This window comes from Babesia microti, chromosome III, assembly GCF_000691945.2.
Source record: "Babesia microti strain RI chromosome III, complete genome".
Lineage (NCBI taxonomy): Eukaryota > Apicomplexa > Aconoidasida > Piroplasmida > Babesiidae > Babesia > Babesia microti.
The window spans coordinates 332,837-359,604 of record NC_027207.2 but is presented as its reverse complement, the minus strand read 5'-3'; the positions used below and the strand labels follow the sequence as shown (position 1 = coordinate 359,604).

Here is a 26,768-nt window from a genome sequence, read left to right as displayed (position 1 = left end):
GCATCATATTGATGAAACATAAGCTCTTGATTAATTACTTTAATAACGCAGAGTAACTAGTACTAATCTTTTTAATGGGTATTTATACTTATTAAGATATATTTCTACATATATATAGTTAGGTCTAGGAATAGTTAGTATAATATACTACCATAGTTTATCGTCAAATTAGTTTATTAGTCATCTCTCTAGTGGTAATTCGATTGAATAGTTGTTATTATGTATGAGTAGTGAATGCACTGGTAAATAAATTATTAGATCCTACTAGTTTATTTCGTTCTAATTGTAATTGTGCGTTTGAATTTTAAAATAATTGGAAATTGAATATATTCTTACGTAATATTATCCATTTCCATACACACTAAAACACATGTTGTTCATTGCTTCACGTTGTAAAAAATTATGATTAGCTAAATAACAGACTATGAGTAACAAATCTACAAGTTCATGTGATTATTATTAAATTAAACGATTAATTAGTTACCATAAAGTTTTGATGTTGCCATTTATAAGGTACTTATATGTTCATGATAATGAATTAATTATAATTAATTTGCAATTATAGACCTGTAATGAATATATCTGATGTATGATCTTGCTGTTATAACTGATAGTCATGATAACACACGCGCAAATTCTGCATATGATTAGTTTACAAGTTAATGATATCCAAAATTAGAAAATTCATAAGAAATAAAACAAAGTAGTTTGAGCTAAATAATAACAGTGGCCTAGACTAAAATACGGATGTACTGTACAAATCAGATATTTTAGAGTTAAAATGCCAATTGAAATTATATTAGGCAGCATCTTTGCATAAGTTAGAGTAGTTATGTAATGTGATAAATATTATCTAACCACTTTGCGGATTAAGTGGCCGGGGGAATCCAGCTCCTTATCATGATCACTAGTGACGTGTGCATTAGCATGCATGTGTTCACGCAAAAGCGATGGATAAATTGCCCTAGACACAATTTCCGCAGGTGTAGGTTCAGATGGATCGGATTGTTGCGGTGAAGTTATGAACTCCGGTTTCCCTCCCATTTTATAGAAATAATTTAACTGATCCCTAGCGACTTGCTGTTCCCTGTTGTATATATTTTTTAGCTCCTCATAGTGTCCGCATGTACGTAACCCGTATCTAGGTGGCGGGTGAGGGATCAAATTTGCGCTATACAATGTCCTTGCAACTGAAATGTTAAATTGGCAGCCAGCTGCTAACCAAAATTTTACGCGACTGAAACGGAGCCTAATCTCAGTTAGTGTCCCATGGGGAGATTCTATGTGCGATGATGATTGTACTGAGGGTCTATGTTGAACGGATCCTAATACTTCCATATGTTTGCCGTTCTTTGGGTCTCTTTGATTAGCTGCTACTAGTTTGTAAAATTTACGGCCTAAATAAATAAGCGATGATTGTAATTAACTTCCTATTTTTTAAAAAATAACACAAAAAAATATAAGCGTACCCCTCTGTCCCATAACTTGAAACCTCAATCGAGGAGGTCCCCTGGTTTTGGAATAATAGTAACTGAATATTTTAGAGACCATCAGATTGGCTAGTTATCTGGGCATTTGTACAAGCGAATAAAAATTCAGTAAAAAAAATAAAGGCATGTGTAAATGTTTGTGGGCTAAATTTGAATATTTATCCAACGAATATGTAAAATAAATACAATAGGAAAGATGGATGGGGGTGTAGTACTGAGACCCCACTGCTGGGGCGCGGGTGTCCAGTATATACTATATCACATGCAAATCTAGACCAACTGTGGTATAACGTTACAAACTCTCACATATATTACACTACATTTACACTTACTATAATTGTGTCACTATGCAAATATTTGTGAAAACACTCACGGGTAAAACCATCACATTGGAAGTAGAGCCCAGTGATACTATCGAAAATGTTAAGGCTAAGATTCAGGATAAGGAGGGAATTCCACCTGATCAACAACGACTGATTTTTGCTGGTAAGCAACTAGAAGACGGCCGCACTCTGTCAGACTACAATATTCAAAAAGAGTCTACTTTGCATTTGGTGTTGAGATTACGCGGTGGAGACTAATTTTTTATACGGCTGGATTCATCATCATATATCATTTATTTATCACTTACCTCGACAACTATTTGTGATAACTGTGTAATCATTTGTGTAAAAAGATCCATGAAATTTACTAATCTGTGAATTTAATTATCAATTGTATTTCAGGCTGGTTTGTAGTTTAACTCCAATCCAATTGTAGGTGTCTTCATAAGATTGCCGGTATAATAGGTTACGATTGCATATTTGTATGTGAATTTATAGTAATCTTTATCTAATCATGGATTCTGCCTAAAATTTATATTCGAGTATGGTTACGCATTGGCACGATAATCCTTTTGTAGCCAGTATCTATTACTACCGTTAATGTGTATAGGTATAACTAGGGTATTTGTGGCAGGCGTACCTTTGCATGAAAATCAATTATTGTTGATGTATTAATTAACGATTGTTGTGTTGTATATATTGTTAATTATAATGTTTAAATGTAATTAAAGTACATGTGGTTATTTGCCATAGTAATCAGCTTTATACCAATAACTGACTCGCTGTAAATAACCTATTTAATTGAATCAACAAACTGTAACAATTAGTAGCTTCAGTGAATCGTAATATTCATTAGAAAATATATATAACCTAGCGAGAGTTGTTTATATCAAGTGACGCTAAAGTCAGCCACAATTGTTGATAGTTGATCAACCAGATGCCATGCAATTAGCTCGTAAACTAATATATATTCTAGACATAATAATTTAGCAAAATTGTTGTGTTAATGCCATTTTGGCGAACAAGATGGGTATTTTATAACTTAAAAACTTCCATGAGTCATAAGGTACGGTGAAATTTATTGCAGGGCAGCCTGCTTAGAAAGCTTCGAATGGTAGAGATATTTGGGTATTATCTCATCTAACAACATGGTGAGGGCGGCGAAGATTATTGCAATCAAGTATTGCCACCAGGAAAGCGGCAGGCAGTGGAGGATGTCTGACAGTCCAGGAACAGCTGTTGCTGCGAAAGTCATTGTGGCGGAGATAGAACACGCCAAATGCATCCAAGGATTGCGATTGAACACCTTGTAAAAGTATTCCCAGGAACGTACCTATGTTAGCAATAAACACAATTTCATAGTTTAGTCATGAAATTTATAACCCTATGAATAATTATGCATTATTTATGAATTATACGATATATTAAATAATGTTTAAACATCACATTTTATGGTGTTTCACAGTGCTATCAGTCAGTGTACCCAAAACACCTTTGCCATTTAACTCCAAAAATTGATCAAATTACAACTATAAATGTGAATCTGTATACTTGTAGAACAGCTGATCTGGTTTTGAAATGCTCTACAATTTTCAAAAATATGCACATTTACTCAAAGAATCCGACCCAATGGTATGCTTTAAATTCACTAACAATGAGACACTGTATGTTAGATAAGAGGACAATTGTTCCAATACTGATATATATAACACAATACAAACTCCATATAAAATAAACAATTGCTTTTCCAACTCATCAATAAAGTGCAGACTTACAGTATAGGCCCTGAGCATTTCACACCAGACCCCGGCTACGAAACTCATGGTCCTGGCCCTTTTGGCCTGCCTAGCAGTTATGTTGATAAAATCTGTAGCCGCAGCTCCAATGGGTTGGTAGTAACCATTTTTGCCCTTGGGAACAACCTGCGACTTACCAGGCCGGTACCAGCCCATTTCATCATTCTCAACGCCGTCAATAACGACCAATTTTGAAGCTATAAATGAATTCTTTATTTCCTGGTGAATCTCAGCAGAATCCGGCCTTAGGTTATACACTCTTCCCATAGCCGCTCCGAGAAAAGTATGCATTTTTTTATCTAAATCACTAGCATTCCTACCCACTGGGTCCCAATAGTTTATATTTGTAACCCAACCCTTGTAGCTTGAAGTAAATCTCAATTCGTAGCTTTGACAATAATACATGTACTTTGTCTCCACATTATCATGCTTAAATGTCACATACTTGCACTGCGAATGTAAGTCTCCAATCGTGTATACCCCAGTGCATACGTACAAGCCCAACACAATTGTACCGACAACTGCCGCTGCCTCAAAGATTGTATGCGGCAGGTTGCCATAAATCCACCAATCTTTGGTCATTAAAGGCTGAGATTTTGGCCTGGGCGGAATCTTCATTATGTTTTCATCAGCAGGTTCCCGCGATAACGCTACTGCCGGGCATCCATCAGTCATCAAATTCAAGAACAATATTTGCAGGGCCTCCACTGGCGGCAACGTGCTAATAATAACAGCTATTGTTAGGTATAGTATCTCGCCAATATTGGTGCCTAATAGAAATGATACAAACTTTTGTATGTTAGAGTAGATAATCCTGCCGCACTTTATTGCACTAACGATTGTGCAGAAATTATCATCAAGAAGCACCATTTCGGCTGATGATTTCGCCACCTCCGTGCCGTTTATTCCCATTGCCACGCCAATGTCCGCCTGTTTCAGCGCAGGAGCGTCGTTGACCCCATCCCCAGTCATTGCCGTCAAGTAACCTTGTCTCTTCAACGAGTTAACTATGACCACTTTATCCTCGGGTTGGGCACGTGAAAATACGTTGGACTTTGAAGTAATCTCGTCGATCTCCGCATCCTCCAGGTATGGCATACTGTGATCTCCGCCAATGTGCAATTCACGACACTCACGACTCAAACTATCCTCCGTCTCAGCTATAATGCCAATTTGCTTGGCTATGGCCGTGGCTGTGTCCTTCTGATCCCCCGTAATCATCAGTACTCTCACCCCAGCCTGGGAACATGAAACAATGGCCTCTTTTACTCCGGATCTGGGAGGATCAACTGATCCAGTCAGACCCAAAACAATTAGCTTCTTGCCGAGGATATATTCCTGTCTATCCGACGACTCCAACCTTTCCAAGTTTTCAAGGTCTTCAGCAATTAGCGGGCAGATGGCAAGCAATAGCACCCTATAAGCATTCTTGGACAACAAGGAATTGGCATCCGACATAATTTTAGCAAGGTTATCATCCACGCCCATGTGGCAAAGCTTCCCTTTTCCATCCACACTGATAACCTGGTTGCAGTAACTGAACAAGCGATCAGGAGCTCCTTTTATTAGGGCAATGCCACTGAATCCACTCAGTCCAAGATCTCCAAATGAACCTAAATAATTGTCAGAATACCCTTTATGGCGTGCACGGTTATCATCATCTTGCGCGATGATGAAAAGGGAATTTCGAGTCGTGATAGTCTAGGGTATATGTCGTGTGCGTATATTCCGTCTTCCAGGGCCCCAAATCCGGCCTTAGCTGCGCCAACAACTAAGGCCCCTTCAGACATATTGCCAACCACCTTATATTTCCCATCTTCATGTGATAACGTTGAACCGTATGAATTTAAGTAAGATGCCAACATGGCCAATCGCACCCTTTTAGAGTCAATGATATCCGGCCCAGCATATGATGGGGAGCCAAGATTTTGCTCGTGTGCCCTCAAATTATCACCCCCCTCTGCTGCCTCCAACAGCTCCTTGGTAGTGGCGGGGGTCAAATACTGTTCGGGAAAAATTCCTCCGCGGGGATCAAACCCTAGCGTAGGAAAAAATTTGAAGTGTCTAGCTACTGGGCTTTTAGAGCTCAAAGAATCAGTGACAAAGGTTATCAATGATACAACGGTCATTTTGCCCTGGGTCAAAGTTCCAGTCTTGTCAGAACAAATTGCTGAGCAGCAACCCAGAGTCTCCACCGCTGGAAGCTTTCGTATATTGGCATTGCATGCCGCCATATCGTTAGCTCCCAATGACAATGAAATAGTCACGATCATGGGTAATCCTTCGGGTATAGAAGATACCGCGAATCCAACTGCTAGTAACAATATTGTTAGGATACGATTGTCGTTAGGTTTAGTAGGGTCGGAGTAGTTGAAAATCAGGGCCACAAGCACAATTACCACCAATATTATCACAGAGATTATGCCAATAAGTCCACCAAGCTTGTTCAATCCCCTTTGAAGAGGGGTCATTTTGGATTTTTGCGATGCTTTCTTTAGTTGGTGTGCAATTTTCCCAACCTGAGTATCCATACCAACATGTGTTACAATGGCCTTGCCCATTCCGTTTGTTACGCTGGTGCTTGAAAATACGAGGTTGGAAGAAAATGGAGAATCCGGGTCAGATGGTAGCAGCGTTTTCTTTACATCTTCACTCTCACCTGTAAGCAATGCCTCGTTAATATGCAATTCCACTACTTCTGTGAGCCTCATATCTGCTGCCACACAGTCGCCAGTTGCTAGAAATACAACATCTCCGACAACCACGTCCTTTGAGTCTATAATAGTAACCTCTCCATTCCTTAACACTTTGCAAACGGGCGAGGCCATGCTGGCCAGTTTCGCCAGTACATTGCTGGCGGACTTTTCCATATATGTGGCTACAGTGGCATTTATGGTGATTATGGTTAATATTGATATTCCCTCAACAATATTTCCCAAGGCAAGTGACACTATTGCAGCTGCTATTAGTAGTGCTATAACAAAGTTGGTATATTGTGATATGAATATCTTGATAATTGATTCTGATTTTCCCACGTTTATAGCATTTTCGCCATACTTGAGTCTGTTTTGCTCCACTTGTTCATCTGTTAAGCCAGTATCAAGCGAGTTTAGGCCAAATACTTTCATGATATTCTCAATAGTGTCCGTAGCAAAGAGGGACTTGCCATGGGTGGGTTGTTGGAATTGGGCAGATTCTCTTGCTATCATAAAGCATTCATTGTCGTTAACCTTTGACCATTCAATTACACCCTCTGGTGATAATTGGTTTAGTGACAGTCTCTGGACTACATCCAGTTCTAAGACATCGTCGTAGCCCGAAATTGATGTCTTATGCAGTATATTTTTGGAGATTGATGCAACAATGCTATGTGTCTCTCCAGCCTTGCTTGTTGCACCATCATCATAAAAAGTTGAGTGCTTGTTTTCAGTAGATGTGTGTTCTGAAATGTTAGACTGAGATCTACTCATCACTAAGTACCCCCACAATAGAACAGCTTTATTCTGCGCCTGGCACCGTCATTACATTTATCTTCACAACGCACAATTATTTCGTGTGACCTGTCATTTTTACCTTATAATTCATTCAAAAATCCTTTGCACCATTTCTATTGGTGTTACCTTGTTCCAATGTACAAAAAATGTCCTTTAAATTATGAGTAATTTTTGACTAGTTCCGTATATCTTCATAATCAATGCGTTTGTTATAGAATGCGTATTATTTAGCGGTATATGTGTACAACAATCACATGTAATCAGTCCATTCTTCACCGATGTTTCTGATCATATTTAAAACTTCTTATTTAAATATTTTTGAATAAATTTTCAAAGGCATTTTAGAAGTATAATCTCGAATTACTTTGATCTCTGCGCCAATAACTATATTCCAGTCACGCACCAAATAAGAAATGTAAATTGTCCAATTTATTATCCGAATCTACAAAAATGGCAATTATCTATATATTTTTTAATTTAAATATGTATCAAACTAGTGTTGAATTCTGCAACAATTTCACTAGTCTAGAGATTTTGCTATAAATCATGCACAAGTTAATACTTTGACCGATTTATTTACATATTCAAATTCAGCAGTCGTCAAATTGACCTAATTTGTGATTTAAAAAATTAATATCTAATGAATTGCTTCTTTGGGTTATTCAAATATAATCTGCCTCTCTCAGTAAGCCTTCCAATCACTTCACCATACCCACTATACAATATGCTAGGTAAATAATTTACTTACCCACACAATTTGACTATTATATCGCTGCCAACGCCATCAGTGTCGGCTCTTGCTAGCATATCCAACACCGTTATTATCAGTGCTTCAGCCTTGTCTCGTATACAATCATTACTAGAACTCAAGTAATGTGATGCGATATATGCCAATTTACACAACGAATTCCACTGGCCATGCTTCCGCAATCCGTTTATTTCGATACCCTGAGACTCAACCACAGAGAATGTACTTACTGTTGCATCTACTGATTGTATTATCCTGTCAAAATATCCTATGTCCGCAAGGTTGTATAACACCTCTATCGGCATATGTAATTTGGCTATAAGATTGAGTAGTAACCCCGATATGTGCCCCCCTCCCTCATAATTAAGGTCATTAGACTGTTTGATTATTGCTACTAGATGATCATAGCCATCAACCGACAGTATTATGGCCCCTGAGTGATCATGCAATAGTTCGATTGTCCACTCAATTAGTTTTATGCCCATATTCTTCTGGTACTCCAATGATACCATATCATCCACTCCAGATTTGTAATTTTTAACTTGTGTTAACAAAATTCTTGTCAATTGCAGCAATTGTTGTATCATCATAAAGGGGGCCGCGGCATTCGAATCAGTGGGCCTCCATGAAAGTATAGTGTCTATTAGCAAATTTAATATTTGATCTTCTAATAAATCGTATTGTTGCAGGGTCTTAAAGCAATTAAGTATGTCTTCTAACTGTGGAGGGAATGGTGTAACCAACATTTCATTTATATGATTGCCAAATTCAGTGACAAGAGCACTGTTATTAAGTTTATATGGTACATTTTTGAGACTTCCAACGAGCTTTATCTTCAAATAACCCATTTCACAATGTGAAAGCGCGTGATCTATTATCAGTGGCATACAAATCTTCTTTTCACATAGGTAACATGCAGTGCTAGCGATTTCATTTGTTTCCGATGTTTGCAACACAACAGGAATCAACTTGTGTATTAGATTATATAAAAATGGCGTAAAGTTAGTTTTATTTGTTGTATTTAGGTAATCAATTGCATTGGCAATTGACTTGATTACTCCACAGACATTGAACTTGCTCAAGGCATCAGTTGAACTGTATAAATTATCCATTAAATCAGTATAACTCAAGTCATTAGGTGATGATTGATTAAATTCGTTGATTATACGTGATGCCAGTGATATTTTATCTTCGGCAAAATATTTTTTATCATTTTTAACTACACTTAGCCAAGCTTCGTTGTTCACCAACTCAACAAATTTATCCAGTATCACATCCAAATCGTCTAGATGCTCAATGTAATTTTTGTAATTTAACTCGTCAATGCTGCCATTAATTGCCATTTGTATACATTGGTTTTTGAAAGTAGTATTGGCCTCAATTAACCTACTCAATGCCTTAACGTTGACGCATTCCAATTCACCAATAACCCCATTAATTACATTTGTATATTCGCCAACAGATAGGTGTGATACTGGGGAAGTGGCAAAGGTAATTATTCCTTCATAGTCGCAAACGCTGGCATTGCCAATAGATAATTTTCTACTGCATTCAATTACCACATCTTTAACGGTATCCATATGTAATTTTTGAGATATTTTATCAAAATTCCTTACATTATCGCAAATACATTCACATATCAAAGTATAACTGGTTATAGCACTTGACAGCAACTGGTGAGAGTACAGTGTATACTTGGATAATATGTTGAGAGACAATGCGGCAATTGCATCGATAAATGTTTGAAACCCATCAGATTTGTCGAGTTTCACAAAATGATCAACATTTGTAGCTAATGAATTCAGTATGTTGCTTACGTGCAATGGTAATAGATTGACAGCATCAGCTATTACATTGCGTAAATACTTATTAATATAATTCAGAGATTCTATTGAGTGTAATTTGCCCAATCCGTGTATAATAGCTGCCAAACTCGAATTTTTCAATTCTGTGTCAATTGTATCAATTAGCTTATATATCATAGGATCTTCCAAACCCACTCTGGCAAATGAACAGACTACAGATGCTATTATTTCCTGTGTTGGTGGATTTGTGTCATTTATCATCATTCGTATTCTTTTGCGTATGTGCGGATATAAATCGTCCAATATCGTCAATCTGTCACAGTGATTTGACACTTTGACAGTGAGTGCAGTGAATAACATTGATATAGTTTTATCGTTCGTTTTACTCAGTCCATTAACTATACGCTTAACAACCGTTATATAAAAATCTAATTTATATTACACTCACCCACAGGCATCTTGTCTAACCGGCATAGACTGTAAAGTATTATTGAGAGTTGATCAGTGCTATAACGGTTGAAATTAGAATAGACCTGGAAAGTTATATATTTAAGAAATTCCTGCCCATTGTACTTAACCTTTCCCAAGGCATTAGCAATGGCTGTAACCTCTACTGTGTTGATTTGACTATGGTTATTGATTAGTGTCGTTCCAAATCTTGTGAATATGTAATTGCACTCAACTTCAGAGTGAGCCAAAGCCTGTAAAATGTTAGATATATTCTGTCCAGATAGGCCAGTGCATGTTTTGTTCAAATTTCTTAACCTATAGTTCAATTCATCGCGCATTAGTTGTATAAAAGACTTATGTAAATACTTTAGCTTGTAACATCCATTGAGTATATTGCCAAATTCCTGAAAATCCAAATCAAGTTTGCACTTTTCACATTCGCTAAACAATTTGTTTAATACATCCAGATCTCTATAACCAACACGAGAATACGCGTTTATTATCAACGCTATGTGTTTTGCCTTAAATGATATTTCATTCTAAGTAATCAATGTGGCTTGCCTCCAAAATAACTTGTGAAAATTGTTCAAATAATTTTTGACTTTTGTGCATCTTAGAGGCTGCATTTAGAAACAATGCTATGTCTTGGCCGTCAAAAGAGTGAGATATTGCTATTGCTTGCTCCGCAAGCATTTTCCATACCCTATCATCCCTGACATTAGAGCGGGATAGACCGTTTGAAATAAAAGCAATATTTCTAGGACCCAAATCCCTATAAATAGACAGAATCTTGGAGTTAATATCAGACCAAAACTTAATATCCCCTCGTCCCGCCTGGTGAAACACAATATACCTTCGAGATTCTGCCGATAAGATGTGATAGCTGCGATGGAGATTTGTTGCTCAGTTCAAAATTCGGGCTATGTCTATTGCCACGAATAAAAAGGTGAAACGATCTACTTAATTTCATCTACATAGCACTGATGTCATGGTGTCACCACATATTAGAATTCTGTATTTATTATACCGACTATATTGTAACATATCAGGGTTAAAATAATCAAAATACTCAATACTTTAGATTGATGATTAATTAAAGTATTTCTATGTACGAATAACTGAATTAGTGATACATATACCGTTTGCACTGCTTATTTCTTACAAATTGGACGCGATTGTAATGTATTATAGTTTGATCATCGCATAAACAAATTAATTAATAGCTAAGTTTTCAATTATACATTGGTGTTGATTAATTGTAGATTCCTGCTGTAAGTGTTGATTAATATACTAATTAACCAACAAAACCCACTTATTCCATTTACATTAATAGATAAGTGTATTAATTTGCTAATCTGTCACCTATATTCGCTATATTGTATAAATTATAATCATGCAAAGACACGCACTTGGTGTACAATCGCATGCTATTCATCGTCAAAAAATTATAAATTGTGCAGTAATATACAAATTGGTGTAATCGATAACTCAATTGCTACGTAATGGGCGAATCAGTCAACTTAGAAATAGGCAGCCGCCTAGAAATTTGCATGTAGTTGCAAAATTAATACAATTAAAAATTTAATCAATAGCGATTAATTAAAGTCCATCATGAAAGTCTAATTTGGTAATCACCACTCTTACTGATATACCTAACCCAAGTGAGCGCCCGGTACCCCGACTTCTCAATGACCTTCAAGTATCTAGTAGTAAGCCCACTAACAGTGAAGTAAGGTATTTCAAATCGTACCCGCACTGGCTTTTTAACAAAATTATCGCGTGATTCATCAGATATTGAGGGGAGGCCAAATGATGCTGTCATAGTGTATTCCTTTTGTCCCTGGAACTGCCTAATTGACCAAATCATGGCATCAACTTGCGGCTTGTAGGCCGCTGTACCCACGGAAACAGTGAAGGATGGACAATCTACATCTGTTGGAACAGGTATTTGAAATTCTACATTGTTTGCCACACTTTTGGTTTTAAATTGCGATCTGGTCTTTACTGAGAAATCAATCCTGGAACTGGAGCGATTGTGAACGGATACATCTACCCAGAACAATGGCTTGACTGGGCTGTTTAATCGGTATGTCATTAGGTCAAATTCCCCATCAGGTGGGATGAATAGTATCGTTTTATCTGTGTCAAACTTGTTCAATCTAACACATTGATGCAATTTTACATCTTCAATGCCCACATTTTGAGTGTTATCTTCTGACTTATCTAAAAATATCTTATCATTTAGACCCAACTTACATTCAGGCATTCCAGAAAGGAAGGATTTCATCTTCAAACACCCCTGTATTTCACTTCTAAGTATGGATCCAGATGACGAAATTAGAATGTCTAGAGTCTCTATTACATCCAAAAATATCTCATTCTTCTTGTGCTTAATCCCATCTTGGCGCCAACTGATGGCATTTGTCATGGCGGATGGTGGTCCGACCTCGTAAATCAGTCGGTTAGCAGTATTTTTAATAAACTCCTTAAGCACATGAATCTCCGTGGACTGTGGGTAGCCAAAATCTGCCATCTCATCAAGTAGTTCATATGTAATTACAAAATTATCCCTTATGCTTTCATCTGACACGACGCGAAAGTAATTTATCAATACTTTTAGTAGGTGGTGTAAAAATGTAATCGTTGATAGCACATTAAAATTTTGAGTGGAAGTGGCAAGAAAGTAGACGCCGTTATGAAATATCCAGCAGAAAATCGTGCCATCCACGACAAATACAGGCTTGAGTGAAGCCTCATCTTGATAAATTATGTACTCGTGAAATATCTTACAAACTTGTGATGATTCGGTGTTGCGGTAGTTACGGCTCAGAATCAATCGCCCCTTGCCGTCGAATATGTAAACTCCGTTCAACCCGCCCATGCCACTCTTATATCAAGTAACATATTAAATATAATAATTATGTGGGTCACACATGAAATTTGAGCTGGGTGTCCCCATGTGTTAACAACGATACTGTTATTCTCTACTATACTATACTAGTGAATATAAATTTTGTATATTATTTACGTGTGTTTGAATAAGTAGTCAATTATTTATATAATTACAAAGAATTGTTTGTTTCTATGCTGTATCCAACTGATGTGTTAATGTCCACATTTGATTATATAGGGTGATTGGTTTGTTTGCATAATCATTCATATTTTATATAGGTTTTGTAGCTTTTACTATGCGCAAAAATATTTCATATTTAAAAATAATTAACATGTTATGGACTATATGTAAAAATTCCCACCTGGAATAATAAATCATTAATTTAAAATAAATTTGTATGTGAAATTAGTGATGATGTTATTTTAATAGTAATTTAGTTTGGAATTTTGTAATAATTTCCAACCCCCATTGTTTGCTCTCAATCAAATCCATATTCATAATCGAGATAATTAATTACATAGTGACATATCCAAAGTCACAATCCGATATAATTTGCCATTCGTTGTTAACACTATCCATTATTATCTACACTATCACGTTTTCGTAACTCACAAACTACTCACTTTGGAACCAGATCTAGTGACTAGTGGTATAGAAGGTTTAACTGAAAAAGCGCCATTCATAAACACTCTACCTTCAACTATGGAGATGAGATGTACTAATAGGCAATCTAATTAAAAGCATGTGTTTGCAAATTTACCATTGTATCATCAGTTGTACACCATATACTTGCCAGTGGCCGAAAACTTCTTATAACCCTTAATAACCCTCTCAATTGCCTCTATCAAATCTCGTTCTGATATTGATTTGCGACGAGCTCGTATGGCAAACATTCCAGCTTCAGTGCAAACGCTGCGTAGATCCGCTCCCGTGCTATTTGGACATAAACGAGCCAACATTTCGTATCTTATGTTTTTGTCCATGGACATGGTCCGGGCGTGGATTTTAAAAATATGAATTCGACCTTCTAGGTCGGGCAAACCAAATTCTACCTTGCGGTCAATTCTCCCTGGGCGCAAAAGGGCTGGATCTAGCGTGTCAGGACGATTGGTAGCCATTAGCACTTTGATATTCCCCCTCGCGTCAAAACCGTCCAATTGGTTGACAATTTCTATATCATTCGCCAGCTCACCTAACATAGTACGCTGGACTTCATGATCTCCATGGGCAGATTCAGATCCTCGTGACCCGCCAATAGCATCTACTTCGTCAATAAACAGTATACACGCCTTCTTAGATCTAGCCATCTGAAACAATTCTCTAACCATTCTAGCACCTTCGCCCACGTATCTAAATTAAAATATGCCTACTTTTGCACGAGCTCTGAGCCTATAACGCAAATGAAGCAAGCATCCGTGCGATTTGCGACTGCTCTGGCTGTGAGCGTTTTGCCTGTACCGGGAGGGCCATAGAGCAGTACACCTTTGGGCGGGTCGATGCCCAAAGAGACAAATTTTTCAGGGTGTAATAGTGGCATTTCCACCACTTCCCTTAACATCTCAAGCTGCTCCTTGCATCCTCCAATGTCATTGTAAGTTATGTCGGGTTTCTGAATCATGTACATATAGCATAAAATTATAAGCACACGCAGATTATATGTAGTAAATCAAGTTTAAATGATTACTAACCTCTTCTACGGTCATCATAGTCACAGCTGCATCTATTTTGGGAGGTAGAGGTATTTGTATTTTGTACTTGTTACGGTCCACACTATATTAGCGCAGTATATTGTAATTTGCTTGTTATGATATAATTAATTAACCAATAAATTGGCTGTTGTGCATACCCTACTCGCATTCCCTCTTCAAAATCAGTCGCCGCTGCTTTTTCACCTAGTCCCTAAATCATGAATGTGCTTACCACAACAAATTTGGCGATTTGCTTGACATTTATTATGTATTTAGAGTGTTCAGTGCCAGGGTCAATAATGTTAGTGCATCTGGCCACTTGTAATGTCTGTTCTTCCTGTAGCGTTTGTTGATCCAGGGCAAAGTCCCACTGAGATGGCGGAGCTAATCCGGTATCACCCTCCTTTACACCTAAATAACAAGGTAAATATGAATAGATGATTAAATGAAGGAAATTGTTTCTGTACTTGCTTTAAATAAGATATATATAGATAGAGAGAGAATTATATAAGAATATATGTAGTTATCATCATAACATTGGTTATAAAATCGATCAGTGAAAGTTTTTAACAAAAGTGAAGAATAGAGCCAACCATCAAGAGTATATAATGGATAAATGTATCTAAATTGATGTGTAGTCGTGAAATGATATGATTTTGGGGGATTTTAGGGGGGGTAAATACATAAACAAGATCATAAAGGTAGTGATGTTGTACAGATAAGTTTTGTGGGTATGGTTAGGGAGAAAATCAATAATACCAACAGTAATATGATAAATCCAATGTTAGAATTGGGGATTTAATATAATACTGATCATACCACACAGCTTATTGATGCGATTTGTCAAATCGTTGATATCATCATCGATACGCTTGATAGGATCGTTATATGGTCCGATCCCCTAAGTCACGACGATCTTACATAGTGTTTCAAAATGCCGATCTCAGCATCGTCAAATGGTTTGTGATTTGTACCCTTTTTGTCCATTGTAGATACAGCTAATAAGACAAGCAAAGTCTGGTGCAGTACAGCAACGGCAGGTTATGAATAATAGGGGGTGTATAGTATATGCCGTATACGCTATGCCTGAGGATATGCTGGATTGGTACTGCAAGCTCGAGGGGAAGCTATCACTTGTTGATTTGAGCAATGAATTAGACCTGATGACAGGCGAATTGAGGTCTAAGGTCAATTCTACAATCAGCAAAGCAGAGTGCCACCTTGATCAGTTGATCGAATGCATAAGATCTATACGAGAGGATGGCCCGCTGGATATAAGCATAGTGGAATCTGTCAAGCAGTTAAATTTGTTGATCAAAAAGGCGGAAATGGACCATTCGCAGCTTGATAAACTGGAGGTGCTGGAGGATTACCGCATTAAACTGAAGGATGCTCATGAAATACTAACTCTGTTTTCCAATTGGGATGACTTGGTGGCTAAAATACGAGAATTATTAAGTGTAGATACTAATGACAATGGCGTATCGGCCGAGAGCGAAGTTTCCAACGAGATCGCAGCTATGAAGGATTCTGACTTTATAAACTTACTACCCCTATCCACGCTAATGGCAAACATTGCCCAGGGGTATAAGAAGGCCAGAAAATTTGTCGCTAAGCAAGTGCTTAGCAATATAGCCACGATATACCAGGGCTACTACACTGTGTTTTTGACAAGACTCGCCATGTTCGTTGAAAAGGTTTTGGAAGATAATATGTCGCCACTAGATGCTGAGCAGTTTAGGTCGTTGTATTTTGCAGAAGCAGATGAAGTTGGTATGGAATTGGGTTTTTTTGACACACCCCAATCACTGATGAAATCGCATATTTTTAAGCCATTCAAGCGTATATTTCATGAATACTTATCAGGTTTACTTTCATCATTATCTGAAGGCCAGGAGTTTGCCCACATTTCATCTCTTGATGGATATAAAAAGGCTTCTTTTGTCATAAAAGTGTTTGTCAAGTTTATACTTACGTATATAGAGGAGAGACAGGCTGTTATTGAGGGCATTATTCAAGCATCGCAAATAACTTTACATGTTGTAAATTCAGGGTTATCTGAATTATCTATATTGTATTTGATGTTACAAACGACAATTTCCACGCCAAAAGAATCAATTGAAGAATTATTGATAACATATTCAGAGGTGACGTCGGAAATTGTCACTTCGTTATCCATATCGCACGGAGACTTAACTCCATTTCTCCCCGAGACGATATTTACCAAGTATATCGATATTTTGGGGTGTGAAATAGAAAAAATAGTTAGCATTGAAACAAACGGGCTGGAGAGTATGTCTCCCCAAGATAACTCGTATTCAAGGCTATTTGATTCACTAAACAAATACACCTTCCTGTGTATCCAGTTGTGCGAATGTAAACAAGATGATAATTATATTAAGTTTTCAGAATTTGATATTAAGATACCCAGATTGGCCTCGAATTTATTCAGGTGTAAGTTACATTGTTCTTTTTTATCGGCATCAAACCGTTATTTCGGCCTGCTTAAGGATATGGAGTATGAAAAGTACTATACTACGTTAGAATGCATAGAATATCTCATCCTCTTATGCCGGGTCAAGGAGCAATTGCACAAGGCATTGAATGCAATTCTTGCGTTTGATGAGTTACCTTGTGAATTTTTATCAAAGCACTATGCCACGGATACAGACCGAGCGGATGTTTTTGACAAGAAGAATTATAGAATGGTAGTGGATTCACTTGAGGAGTTGATTGAAAAGGTGCCTATATGTATAGTTTCGCACGCGATATGTCACATATCAAAAAATCTCAGGGTAATTAAAGGTGAATTTAGGAATATTCTACATTGTCAGTTTTCCAAGTAGGTGGGTCAAATGGCTTACCTACAAGCCTACTTTCATTAGCCGGCGAATCATTCATATCACTTATCCCGCCATTCACAAACGTAACCGCCTTTGATTTACCAAAGCTAGTATTTGCCGAGTTTGTACAAGTGCTAATTGAGAATGTGAAGAAGGTGTGTGATTTTATTTTTATTTAGATTCACAGGTTAAGCAAATCGGGGGCTCAGCAGCTAACAACCGACTTAAAATACGTGGCGCAAACAGGCAGTGCATTTGGATTACGAAGCAATCAGCTTAACAATTTGATAGAGAATGTAGAAGCGGCTTTGTCTGGCCGTCCTTACGGTGATCCGTGGCTGTGCAGTTTGACTTCCGAGTGGTAGTACTCTGTCACGCAATTAGATTGTTTGTAATTTATACCACACTAAACGCTACGCCGTAGAGAATATAAGGGTATAATTAGGCACATGTCTACGAGATACATGGGTGCATAAATGCCGTAGCAGGGTATTTAACCAATATGTACACCGCGCACGCACAGCACAAACGGCCACCCCCCCCCCCCGTCCTCCGTAATTACAATTGCATACACCTAACTATAAGTGGCGTAAAATCAGGTCTCTAGCTGTGTCTGTGCCCGCCGCCATCAGTACGGGTGGACGGCACAATGACGATGCCCTCAAGGACCGGCGACAGAGCGTGCCCGGACACGAGCTCTGCTCGCTGCCCTAGTCCAATAAGCACGGGCGTGGAGTGCGTCTGGAAGCCAGAAATGCGCCTAGGGTTTCCCGCCTGTCCCAGTGTATCTACAGCCGCGCCTATACGAACCGGTACGGCCTTGGGGTCTAAATTCTCATCTACAGCCACCAGCCAGCGCGGCTTGATCGCCAGTCCTAACAGAGACACCGCGTACGGCATTTCGCTGAGGAACGACTTAAAGTCTGCGCCCAGGTGGAGCAGTGCAGCTAACGCGGCCAGGGAGACGCGGTTAACCAGCAGCCCGTCGGAATGAACGGGGTTGAGAGTAAGTAACCCCTTGCCAAGGTGTAGAATACCCTGGGCGAACCTCACGCCCAGCAGGCCGGCCGGGTCCCTCGAGTAGACAACGGCCTGCTGCTGCAGCAGCTGGGCGATCCTGGAGTTGTTAGTCCCAGCCCCTATGAGTCCCAGTGCGATGACGGCGTTCATGGCCGTCACCTCGTCACTGTCCCGCGTCAGCTTGCTAAGCAGAGATATAAGTTGGTTTTGGGGGTTGGACAGGGAGATCAATGCTAGTGCCAGTGGCACAGCTCTTTTTTCAGCCGTCGTACCGCAGGAGAGGGGCTGTTGGATCAGCCTAAAGGCCATTTCTTCCTGCAGCGGTTCGCCCAGTGAGATTAGGGCGATTCCCAATAGTGCGGCCAGGGACGTTGGGTTTCCCTCCCCCGCCTCCCCCCCATCGCTTTCCTCGTCTTCCGACTCCGCGACAGCATCTGTCTGTCTAACCGTCAGCTGTAGCATTTTTTGCACTTTGAGCATATCACCCGAGGCGGCGAATGCGAAGCTTTCCAACAGCAGCGTCGTCAGTATGGCAACCGGTGCCGGCAGGGCCTGCGTGGCCTCTAGCGCCAGCTCTACGGAATCTTTTTTGGTGAGGTATACGAGTGCGAGTGAGACAGCGAGAAAGGGTACGGTGCCCTTGAAGGCCGCGGGGTCAGCGGTTCCTTCGGTGGCTGGAGGGCATTTTTCCAGTAGAGCGGTGATGAGAAGTTCGGAAGCATCTGGAGAGGCGGATCCGGCGAAGATGAGCCCCAGTGAGAGTGCCGCCCAGCCCGAGTGCATTGAGGATGACGGGTCCAGCAGCACAGGTGCCAGCACTTCCATGAGATCTTCCCTGCAGGTCCCTGCGTATGCCAGTCCCAACGCCATGATCGCGCCCAATTTAACAGCGTAAACAGGCGACTCCAAGTGTTCATTGACAAGCGTGGAGATGGGATCTGCCTCAGGCCATACGCCGCAGCTGAGCAGTCCGAAGCCGGCCAGTGCTCCTCCCTTGACATAGCAGTCCTCAGAATACTGATAGGTGTCCAATACGGAGAGTCCCTCGTCTACGTTCCAAAGGTGAATGAGTCCCGATAGTAGCGTGGCAGTGAATGCAGCATAGTCTTTGTGTTTGAATACCCAATTACTGTGTTCGCAAGTGAAGAGTGTATCTGAGCAGAACCCGGCATTAACGAAGCAGTTGACGAGTGTTTTTCCGAGATTTTCAAGTGAGGAGTCCACCATTCTAGATTTCCAGCCGGAAGGATCCTTGCATACATCTTCGGCGGTTTTGGGTTCTAGCAGATCAAGTTCTTGGGCCATGTATATATAGAAGCCGGACTGTCTCTCTCCCCAAGAAAGATTAGCAACTTGATGCACATCATCGGTGAGGTAGAGTGGCATGGAATGGCGTGAGCAAGCGAAGGCAATTTGTTTGGCCACCATAGGTGGTGAAGCGGCAAGTGTTTTTAGCAGTAGCGTGCGATTATCCAAAAGCAGAGAGATTTGGAAGGCCTGGAAGTGTAGTTTACACTGACAGTAGATGGTGTATGCTAATTTTAGCAGGTTATTCCACTCGGGGCTTCCGGAGGCATACTGGGCAAGTCCGACCAGGTATGGGCCCAGTCTTTCGCCTAGCACTTGATCATCACCCACTAGAGCGGGGAGTGAGTCTAGCATATCCGCCTCGTATAGTAGGTCTAGGGCCTCTAGTTCATTGCCGCTGACCATCCAGTGCGGGGCGATGGCACGTACTATAGGTAGGACGTCGATTAGTTGGACATTGGAAAGGGGGTCGGCGCGCGCCATGACAATTTGCGAGACTAACGTACGTAAATATTCGTCTCCGAATCCAAATGGCGCGGCGGTAGCCGCGGAATTTTTTTCCTTGTCGGACAGATTTTTGTCTTTTCCAGATGGCTCCTTGGCCGTTTCTAGCGTAGCGTCTGTGGCAGGGCCAAGCATGGCCATGAGCTGTATGCGGTACTGGATGGCCTTGTATCCCCCCTCGTCAGCGCAGCATAGAAACGACAGAAGTTCAAGCAGCTGCTGCTTGAACTCTGGCCGAGGGTCGTCAAGTAACTTGGTGAGCCATTCAACGTTCTCGAATGTCTTCGGTGCAACAGCCCTATCCGCGCGGCATTCAGTGGCATTGGAGGCAGCTGGCTGCTCTGTGGCATTGTCTGGTTGTTTGGCCTTTCCCCTAACTATTTTGAGAAATTTGGGTGCAGCTGTTAATGATTGCGCCGCCAGCTTAGCCTCGCCAACCAATTGTTCGAGTGATTCCACATCCTTTTCAGACCTGTCTCTGATGTCCAGTAGTAGTTGTTCCAATTTCTGGCGATACGCATCGTAGATATCTGGAGTCGCATCTTGGCCCTTCATCCCAACACACAGACCCGCCACACATACATGACCCGCGAGCTCCCATTTTACAGCTACTAGCACGTGGCAAACCTAACACTACAAATTGAACAGTAGATGGTAGGGATTAAAAGGACGTCGTCTTTCGGCGATATCACGTCTATGCCACTGAAAACCCCGGTCTCCCGCTGCGTCTTTAGGGATGTAGACCGGCCAGGGCCAAACGCTTCAAACATATCGTACAAGTTTGATAGGCTGACTATCAAATCCCCCGATTCTGGATTCCCTCCACCTAAAAAATCACGCATCGCTTACTATTTGCTCACCGGTGCCTCCAAGATCAAACTTACTTCGTATCCCTTCTCCGTTGGATACGGCTCCAGTTTTAGCTACAATCTGCACAATTCAAAGGATACCCAGTCCGCTGAAGAAAGGGAATTGTTTAGGCTCTACATAAATGCAAACTATACTCTGGACCTAATAACGCTAAACACCTACGTTCTGGTTAACGGACATAAAGTGGAGCGTTGTATAACGCTGGTGCGTGGAGATATTATCGTCATCCCTAATTCTGACATATCTATCAAACTGTACTTAGAGTATGAACCGGCACAGGATATAAGGGAAACCGCGTTAATAAAGGCGCCCATTTACTCGCAAGAGCCCGGGATGACCCTAGTATACGTATTCGCCATATATGGCGCCTCCTGTGACTCGGAGCGTATTCGCCAACGGAGTTTGACGGTCAATAAGATGCAGTTCATAACTCCGGTGGCCGATTTTACATGCAAATTTGGCAGGGAAACGCCACATTCCAGTGCAAATTCGACCCCCGTTTGTACTAGCAGGGCCCAAGAACTCTCTTCTCTCTCACTGCCCGGATCTCCCGCGATAAAAATTCATATGTCTTCAAGTATGGCTGTTAGGACTCCAGATAAAGCAGCGTCCATCGACGCGGATAGTTGCGAAGCTTCATGCTCAAGCGCCTATAAAACTCTATTTTCAAGTGAAGCTACCCCAAGTCCCACCCATCTGCTATGGTCCACATACATGCGGGAGAGGATGCAGGAACAGGAAGAAAAGGTGCTCAGTACATCCCCTTCCATTGTTTCCGGTCGATCGGCTGCTGAATATTTCACCTGTCTTTCGGTCCCCAAAACAGCGACTTTAGGCGCACTAAAGGCAGAGTTTGATAAGCAGCTGGAGCCCATGGGCATTTGCAGCAGGTATTCAGTGCATGCCGAATTAGGTAAGGGCAGTTTGGATGACCGACTGGAGAATTTTTGGGTGTTCCAACTTGAGCGTCTGGATGTGGAATGTGAGCACAAGGCGCCTATGACGGCGCTAAAATTGGCGAGGATACAGCCAATTCAGCATGCTAGGGTAGTATATATTCACTTTTATTGATCTGGCCGCTATATGGCTTTACACCTTTGCGCCTCAGTGTTGGTTGTGCATCGAGCTTGTACACTAGTTAACATGTAAAACGACAGTAATTTTGAGGTCTAGCGGTTATTTTTTGCGGTAGTTATCATTTAATGCGTCTATTCATAACTATATAACTGTGGCTACGATGTGTTGGTAGAGTGGCTCTAGTACGCATTGAGCACGGCGCTTAAGCATGGCGCTGATTGCCGTAACTGACTGGGATTGGCTAGCAATTACTGGCAGCCGATAAGAGTAAAATTAGAGGGGTGCAAATTTTTCGACGGCTATTCTATTTGTTACATGGCAATCATAAAATGATCAACGTACGTATATTAGCGTGTAAATTTCTGTCAGATAATAATCATTGAGTAGATATTGGCAGTACAAATACATTCTAAATACAAATAGTTAAACGTCTAATGGGTACTCTATTTATGTGCAAGTAAATAAAACAGTTTTGGTGGATACTTCACAACCAAATTGTTTCATCGCATATGGACGAACTTTATAAATTTAGCCAGGTTTGAAATTTTATTGTTGCTTGAGTAACATTGGTTTATAAACATTAATTAAATTTTTAGTATAATATCAGTGACTAGAAATGTGTGGTGCGATCGATGAATCTCGAGTTCCTCGCCCTGCACAAGCGCGGGCTTACCTGCTACTCATTTAACCCAAACTATTCATCAGAGCCAAACAATAAATCTTCAACTGAAAATAAAACAGCTTCCAGTGCAACAGACGATTTTACGAAGCCTCGTGATAGGAGTAGCAGAATTTCAAAACTTTGGTACAGGGAATCCGTAACAACCGCCAGTTATAACTCATCTGGCGAAAAGGTTTATATCCAAGATTCATATGGGTTTCATGTATTAGATTCCACTACTGGTGACATAAAGTCAGACATACCAATAGGTAGAAGTAAATGTTATACAGAAGGCAAATTTTGGAAGATTAAATTTTCGCCAAGAGATACAGTTACTTGTGTTTGGACTGCCTATAGCGAAAATAACCAGGATAATGTACATTTATTGAATAGGGACGGGGAGGTTTACCAGATTTTTACCATCAAGCATTCGGGTCACGACCACAGACTACCTCATTGGAATGAAGACGAGACAGTATCTGCGCGAGTGGTTTTTAACGGAAAGTATGAATTGAAGGTTTTTTCGGGTCCAATGTTGCTGGAATCAGAGTTGATCCGTTCTGTTCCATTGCAGAATGTGGATACGACCTTTCAACTTGCAATATCACCTGTAGTAAGCACTCTATGTAAATGATAGTTTATTAAGAGTTTCATTAGTGATAAATTGTTAACTGGTGTGACATAGAATCGCAAAGGAGAAAGTTTTATCGCCTTCTTTACCCCCAAATCAAGGGGATCGCCTGCCTCAATCACCATACTGAGCTGCGCCAAGGAAAAGGTATTACTGTAATTTATACAGGAAGACCCTATACTCAAAGAAAACTTGCCACAGGCGGATGAAGTGACCTTTTATTGGAACAAAACTGCCTCCTCACTCCTAGTAAAAGCGCACATTGAGAATGATATGCATAGGTCATCATACTATGGTGGATCAGCACTATATCTCATTAAAGTAATGGAGCTATTATGTAGATTAATAAGTCGGCAGTCAAACAGTTGGCAAAGTTTCAAGATGGATTGGTACACGATATTTTGTGGTCGAAGACCACAAACGAATTTTTTTTATGTAAAGGACCTATGCCATCTCATGTAAGTGTCACTGCTAAGTTTTTCTTGCTTTGCATAAATAACCTAGTTGACGTTACACAACGGTACAACCGGAGATGAAGTAGCAGATTATGGTAAAAGCAATAGGAATACCCTAAGGATTTGCCCCTTTGGCAGGTTTTTACTTGTCGGTGGCTTTGGCAATCTCAGCGGCGGGGTTGACATTTGGGATACAAAAACACTTAAAAAACTGTCAACAACCACAGCACCCTGCTCAGTTTCATGTGAATTTACCAGTGATGCAAGGCATTTCGTCACTGCAACTACGAATCCACGGATGCGTGTTGACAACTGTATCAAAATCTATAATTATTGGTGTGAGCTGCTCGAAATTTTACCATTTGATGAACTCTATTTTGTCAATTTGCGGCCTTTATCACACATGTTTGAATCTAGAGACCCATCGCCAGATCGACAAATTAAGGTGCAACAGACAAAAGTATACCGCGCCCCTGGGTCCACCGGTCAAGTGTCAAAGATCTTAGAGCAACGGAATATCTCCATTACCAAGGCGAAGCCAGTGGATCGAAAAGTATAACATTAATAATTTAGCCCGTATCTAATATAAAATCCGTTCCGGGAGCCGACGATCTCATGATGGCTAACGTCAGGAAGAAAATGGGAAAGAAATCCAACTATTAGCTATTTTGCAAGAATTAGTAATTTTGTCGCAATATATCTGCAGTTTAATAGTGTAATACACGACGCAGCGTTACTACTGCTGTTTGCATTGTACTTTGTTACCCTCATGTTCTTCGTCATGATCTGCACGGTGTCGTTCGCTCCTAGCATTTAGTTCCCTCATGTCCGCATCCTGAACTACACATGTTTGGAGGGATCCAGTGTCCCTGATCTCTTTCTTGTCGTAGGGGAAGAGCTTGAGCAAAACCTTTTTCTCATCATCGTTGAACGACCGACCCACAGGGAACTTGACTTTCAGGGTAATGTACAAATTCCCATACGAGAACGGCGTTTTAAACTGAGGCAGTCCCTCGTCTTTGAGTACTTTAATCTCTCCTGGACAAACCACTTCTCCTTCGTTCTACGTCAATCATACAAAGTTTGTAGGAACATAATATATTTTCATTAGATTAATAAGTATCACTCATAGATGTTGAAGTGCCCACTTTATATTTTGGCAAAGTCATTATTGTATATACAATCACTTGTCAAAATGTCGCGGTATTAATCTGTAATTGAAAGTTTGCAACAGATGTTATGGCTAATGCATATAGCGTTAAGGATGCAATCACTAATGTATTGTGTACGCGTTAATTTGAACAATATTTTCATGAATATGGCAAAGTATATATTAAAAATTGGAGAAATGTGTTGTGAATTTGTTTATAATACAAAGTAGGACTGAGTACCTTTATGAGTAGGTTTCGGCCATCAAGGTGATCTAGCGTAAATTCAAACCCTGTAAGAGCCTCGTAGAGCGATATTTCATGGGTTATTAACAAATCGTTCCCAGATCTTTTAAACAGATCATGATCCTAAGTAACGTGATCATATGCATACGTTATATAAGTAATAACAAAGCATTATTTTTTATAAATGATTACGAAATACGGAGGAGTACCTGTTGTTCGACGATGAATATGACATCCCCTGGCACTTCGTTTGGTCTCTGATCAGCTTCCCCATTGAAAGTAATTTTGTATTGATTGGGAACGCCTTTTTCAATCGGGACTTCCAATATTTTCTTAACCTTCTTAACCCCCCTTCCATAGCAAGATTTACATTTGTTAGTGTCACTAATCATCTGTCCTTGGCCACCACATTCAGGACAAACGGACTGAGTCTGCTGAATCATAGGGCCCATTTGCCTAATCTGTATTTTGACACCCTATGTTACAACATAACCTACTTGTCCATTGCAACCACGGCAAGTTTCAAATAGATCCTTAGGGCCACCGTGACCTTGGCAAGTTTCACAAATGGTATCCTTGTTAATTGCCAACTTCTTCATGGCACCATTGTAGATTTGTTCCAGGGTTACTTTGATTTGGGATACGATATCTTCACCTTTCTTCTTACCCCGGGGTTTCCTCCCACCTCCACCAAAAAATAGATCAAAAATGTCAGTGGCATCAGAGGGGGCAAAGGATCCATCCAATCCCTCCTCACCAAAATCATCATAAACCTTCCGCTTTTCCGGATCAGATAACACTTCGTACCTATGTAATCGGAGGTGCTTACGCTCGTGAAACTTCTTTGAATTTTTCTGGATCTCCGCCCTTATCAGGGTGGTGCTTAATTGCCAATCTCTTGTATGCCTTCTTTACGTCAGCCGTGGTACAATCCTTTGACAATTCTAATATGTTGTAAAATTTGTCGTTATTTCCAGCCTGAGTGAATTAGTTGTTACTTTCTTCTTTCGATGAGGAGGCATGGCGCCAGAATCCATTCCATCGAATGGAAACCCAGAAAAAAACATGGCAAACAACTAAAATATCAGAGAATAATTATTCTTGCAAATTTTTCAGGCAATGTATCAGAGCAGTGTCCAACCGAATTTAGACTAGGAACAGAGATGATAAACTAATGGGGCCAAACGACACCACAGTTGGGACAATCTACGTATAAAAATTAATATGCACCGAATCCGATACCAGTATAGCAGCACCGAAATTCAATGCATTTAATTCAAAATTCAATGAATTTTGACCAATAAAGGGCCTTGCCTAT

General features: G+C 40.2%; 11 protein-coding genes across 11 annotated transcripts; 4 read left to right on the top strand and 7 right to left on the bottom strand.

Annotated features, from left to right (window-relative positions):
* Window positions 1-849: 849 nt before the first annotated feature.
* Window positions 850-1,551, bottom strand: BMR1_03g01015 (small subunit ribosomal protein S16; the record flags this gene model as incomplete). The annotated part of the gene is made up of 2 exons (XM_012793359.1): window positions 850-1,397; window positions 1,470-1,551. 2 exons carry the CDS (start codon window positions 1,549-1,551, stop codon window positions 850-852), a joined length of 630 nt encoding a protein of 209 aa, XP_012648813.1.
* A 286-nt stretch (window positions 1,552-1,837) lies between these two features.
* BMR1_03g01010 (Ubiquitin family) lies at window positions 1,838-2,071 on the top strand (the record flags this gene model as incomplete). The annotated part of the gene is made up of 1 exon (XM_012793358.1): window positions 1,838-2,071. The coding sequence occupies one exon, from the start codon at window positions 1,838-1,840 to the stop codon at window positions 2,069-2,071; it is 234 nt and encodes a 77-aa protein (XP_012648812.1).
* BMR1_03g01005 (HAD ATPase P-type family IC) lies at window positions 2,892-7,079 on the bottom strand (the record flags this gene model as incomplete). Its single annotated transcript, XM_021481892.1, has 4 exons — window positions 2,892-3,146; window positions 3,589-3,908; window positions 3,930-5,222; window positions 5,243-7,079. 4 exons carry the CDS (start codon window positions 7,077-7,079, stop codon window positions 2,892-2,894), a joined length of 3,705 nt encoding a protein of 1,234 aa, XP_021338477.1.
* BMR1_03g01000 (hypothetical protein) lies at window positions 7,734-11,076 on the bottom strand (the record flags this gene model as incomplete). The annotated part of the gene is given in 5 exon segments (XM_021481891.1): window positions 7,734-7,830; window positions 7,852-10,084; window positions 10,105-10,645; window positions 10,668-10,940; window positions 10,960-11,076. 5 exon segments carry the CDS (start codon window positions 11,074-11,076, stop codon window positions 7,734-7,736), a joined length of 3,261 nt encoding a protein of 1,086 aa, XP_021338476.1.
* A 639-nt stretch (window positions 11,077-11,715) lies between these two features.
* BMR1_03g00995 (AP-1 complex subunit mu) lies at window positions 11,716-12,987 on the bottom strand (the record flags this gene model as incomplete). The annotated part of the gene is made up of 1 exon (XM_012793355.1): window positions 11,716-12,987. One exon carries the CDS (start codon window positions 12,985-12,987, stop codon window positions 11,716-11,718), a length of 1,272 nt encoding a protein of 423 aa, XP_012648809.1.
* A 782-nt stretch (window positions 12,988-13,769) lies between these two features.
* BMR1_03g00990 (26S proteasome regulatory subunit T1) lies at window positions 13,770-15,674 on the bottom strand (the record flags this gene model as incomplete). The annotated part of the gene is made up of 8 exons (XM_012793354.1): window positions 13,770-14,170; window positions 14,192-14,349; window positions 14,370-14,608; window positions 14,688-14,769; window positions 14,846-14,898; window positions 14,920-15,098; window positions 15,507-15,588; window positions 15,609-15,674. The coding sequence occupies 8 exons, from the start codon at window positions 15,672-15,674 to the stop codon at window positions 13,770-13,772; spliced, it is 1,260 nt and encodes a 419-aa protein (XP_012648808.1).
* Window positions 15,675-15,730: 56 nt separating this feature from the next.
* Window positions 15,731-17,895, top strand: BMR1_03g00985 (hypothetical protein; the record flags this gene model as incomplete). Its single annotated transcript, XM_012793353.2, has 3 exons — window positions 15,731-17,482; window positions 17,503-17,685; window positions 17,710-17,895. 3 exons carry the CDS (start codon window positions 15,731-15,733, stop codon window positions 17,893-17,895), a joined length of 2,121 nt encoding a protein of 706 aa, XP_012648807.2.
* Window positions 18,134-20,917, bottom strand: BMR1_03g00980 (26S proteasome regulatory subunit N1; the record flags this gene model as incomplete). The annotated part of the gene is made up of 1 exon (XM_012793352.1): window positions 18,134-20,917. One exon carries the CDS (start codon window positions 20,915-20,917, stop codon window positions 18,134-18,136), a length of 2,784 nt encoding a protein of 927 aa, XP_012648806.1.
* Window positions 20,918-21,013: 96 nt separating this feature from the next.
* Window positions 21,014-22,303, top strand: BMR1_03g00975 (hypothetical protein; the record flags this gene model as incomplete). Its single annotated transcript, XM_012793351.1, has 1 exon — window positions 21,014-22,303. One exon carries the CDS (start codon window positions 21,014-21,016, stop codon window positions 22,301-22,303), a length of 1,290 nt encoding a protein of 429 aa, XP_012648805.1.
* Window positions 22,304-22,941: 638 nt separating this feature from the next.
* Window positions 22,942-24,719, top strand: BMR1_03g00970 (Eukaryotic translation initiation factor eIF2A; the record flags this gene model as incomplete). Its single annotated transcript, XM_021481890.1, has 7 exons — window positions 22,942-23,239; window positions 23,261-23,583; window positions 23,656-23,748; window positions 23,770-23,922; window positions 23,943-24,059; window positions 24,106-24,609; window positions 24,630-24,719. The coding sequence occupies 7 exons, from the start codon at window positions 22,942-22,944 to the stop codon at window positions 24,717-24,719; spliced, it is 1,578 nt and encodes a 525-aa protein (XP_021338475.1).
* On the bottom strand, window positions 24,793-26,517 carry BMR1_03g00965 (DnaJ homolog subfamily A member 2; the record flags this gene model as incomplete). The annotated part of the gene is made up of 6 exons (XM_012793349.1): window positions 24,793-25,119; window positions 25,448-25,573; window positions 25,660-25,926; window positions 25,948-26,257; window positions 26,280-26,428; window positions 26,449-26,517. The coding sequence occupies 6 exons, from the start codon at window positions 26,515-26,517 to the stop codon at window positions 24,793-24,795; spliced, it is 1,248 nt and encodes a 415-aa protein (XP_012648803.1).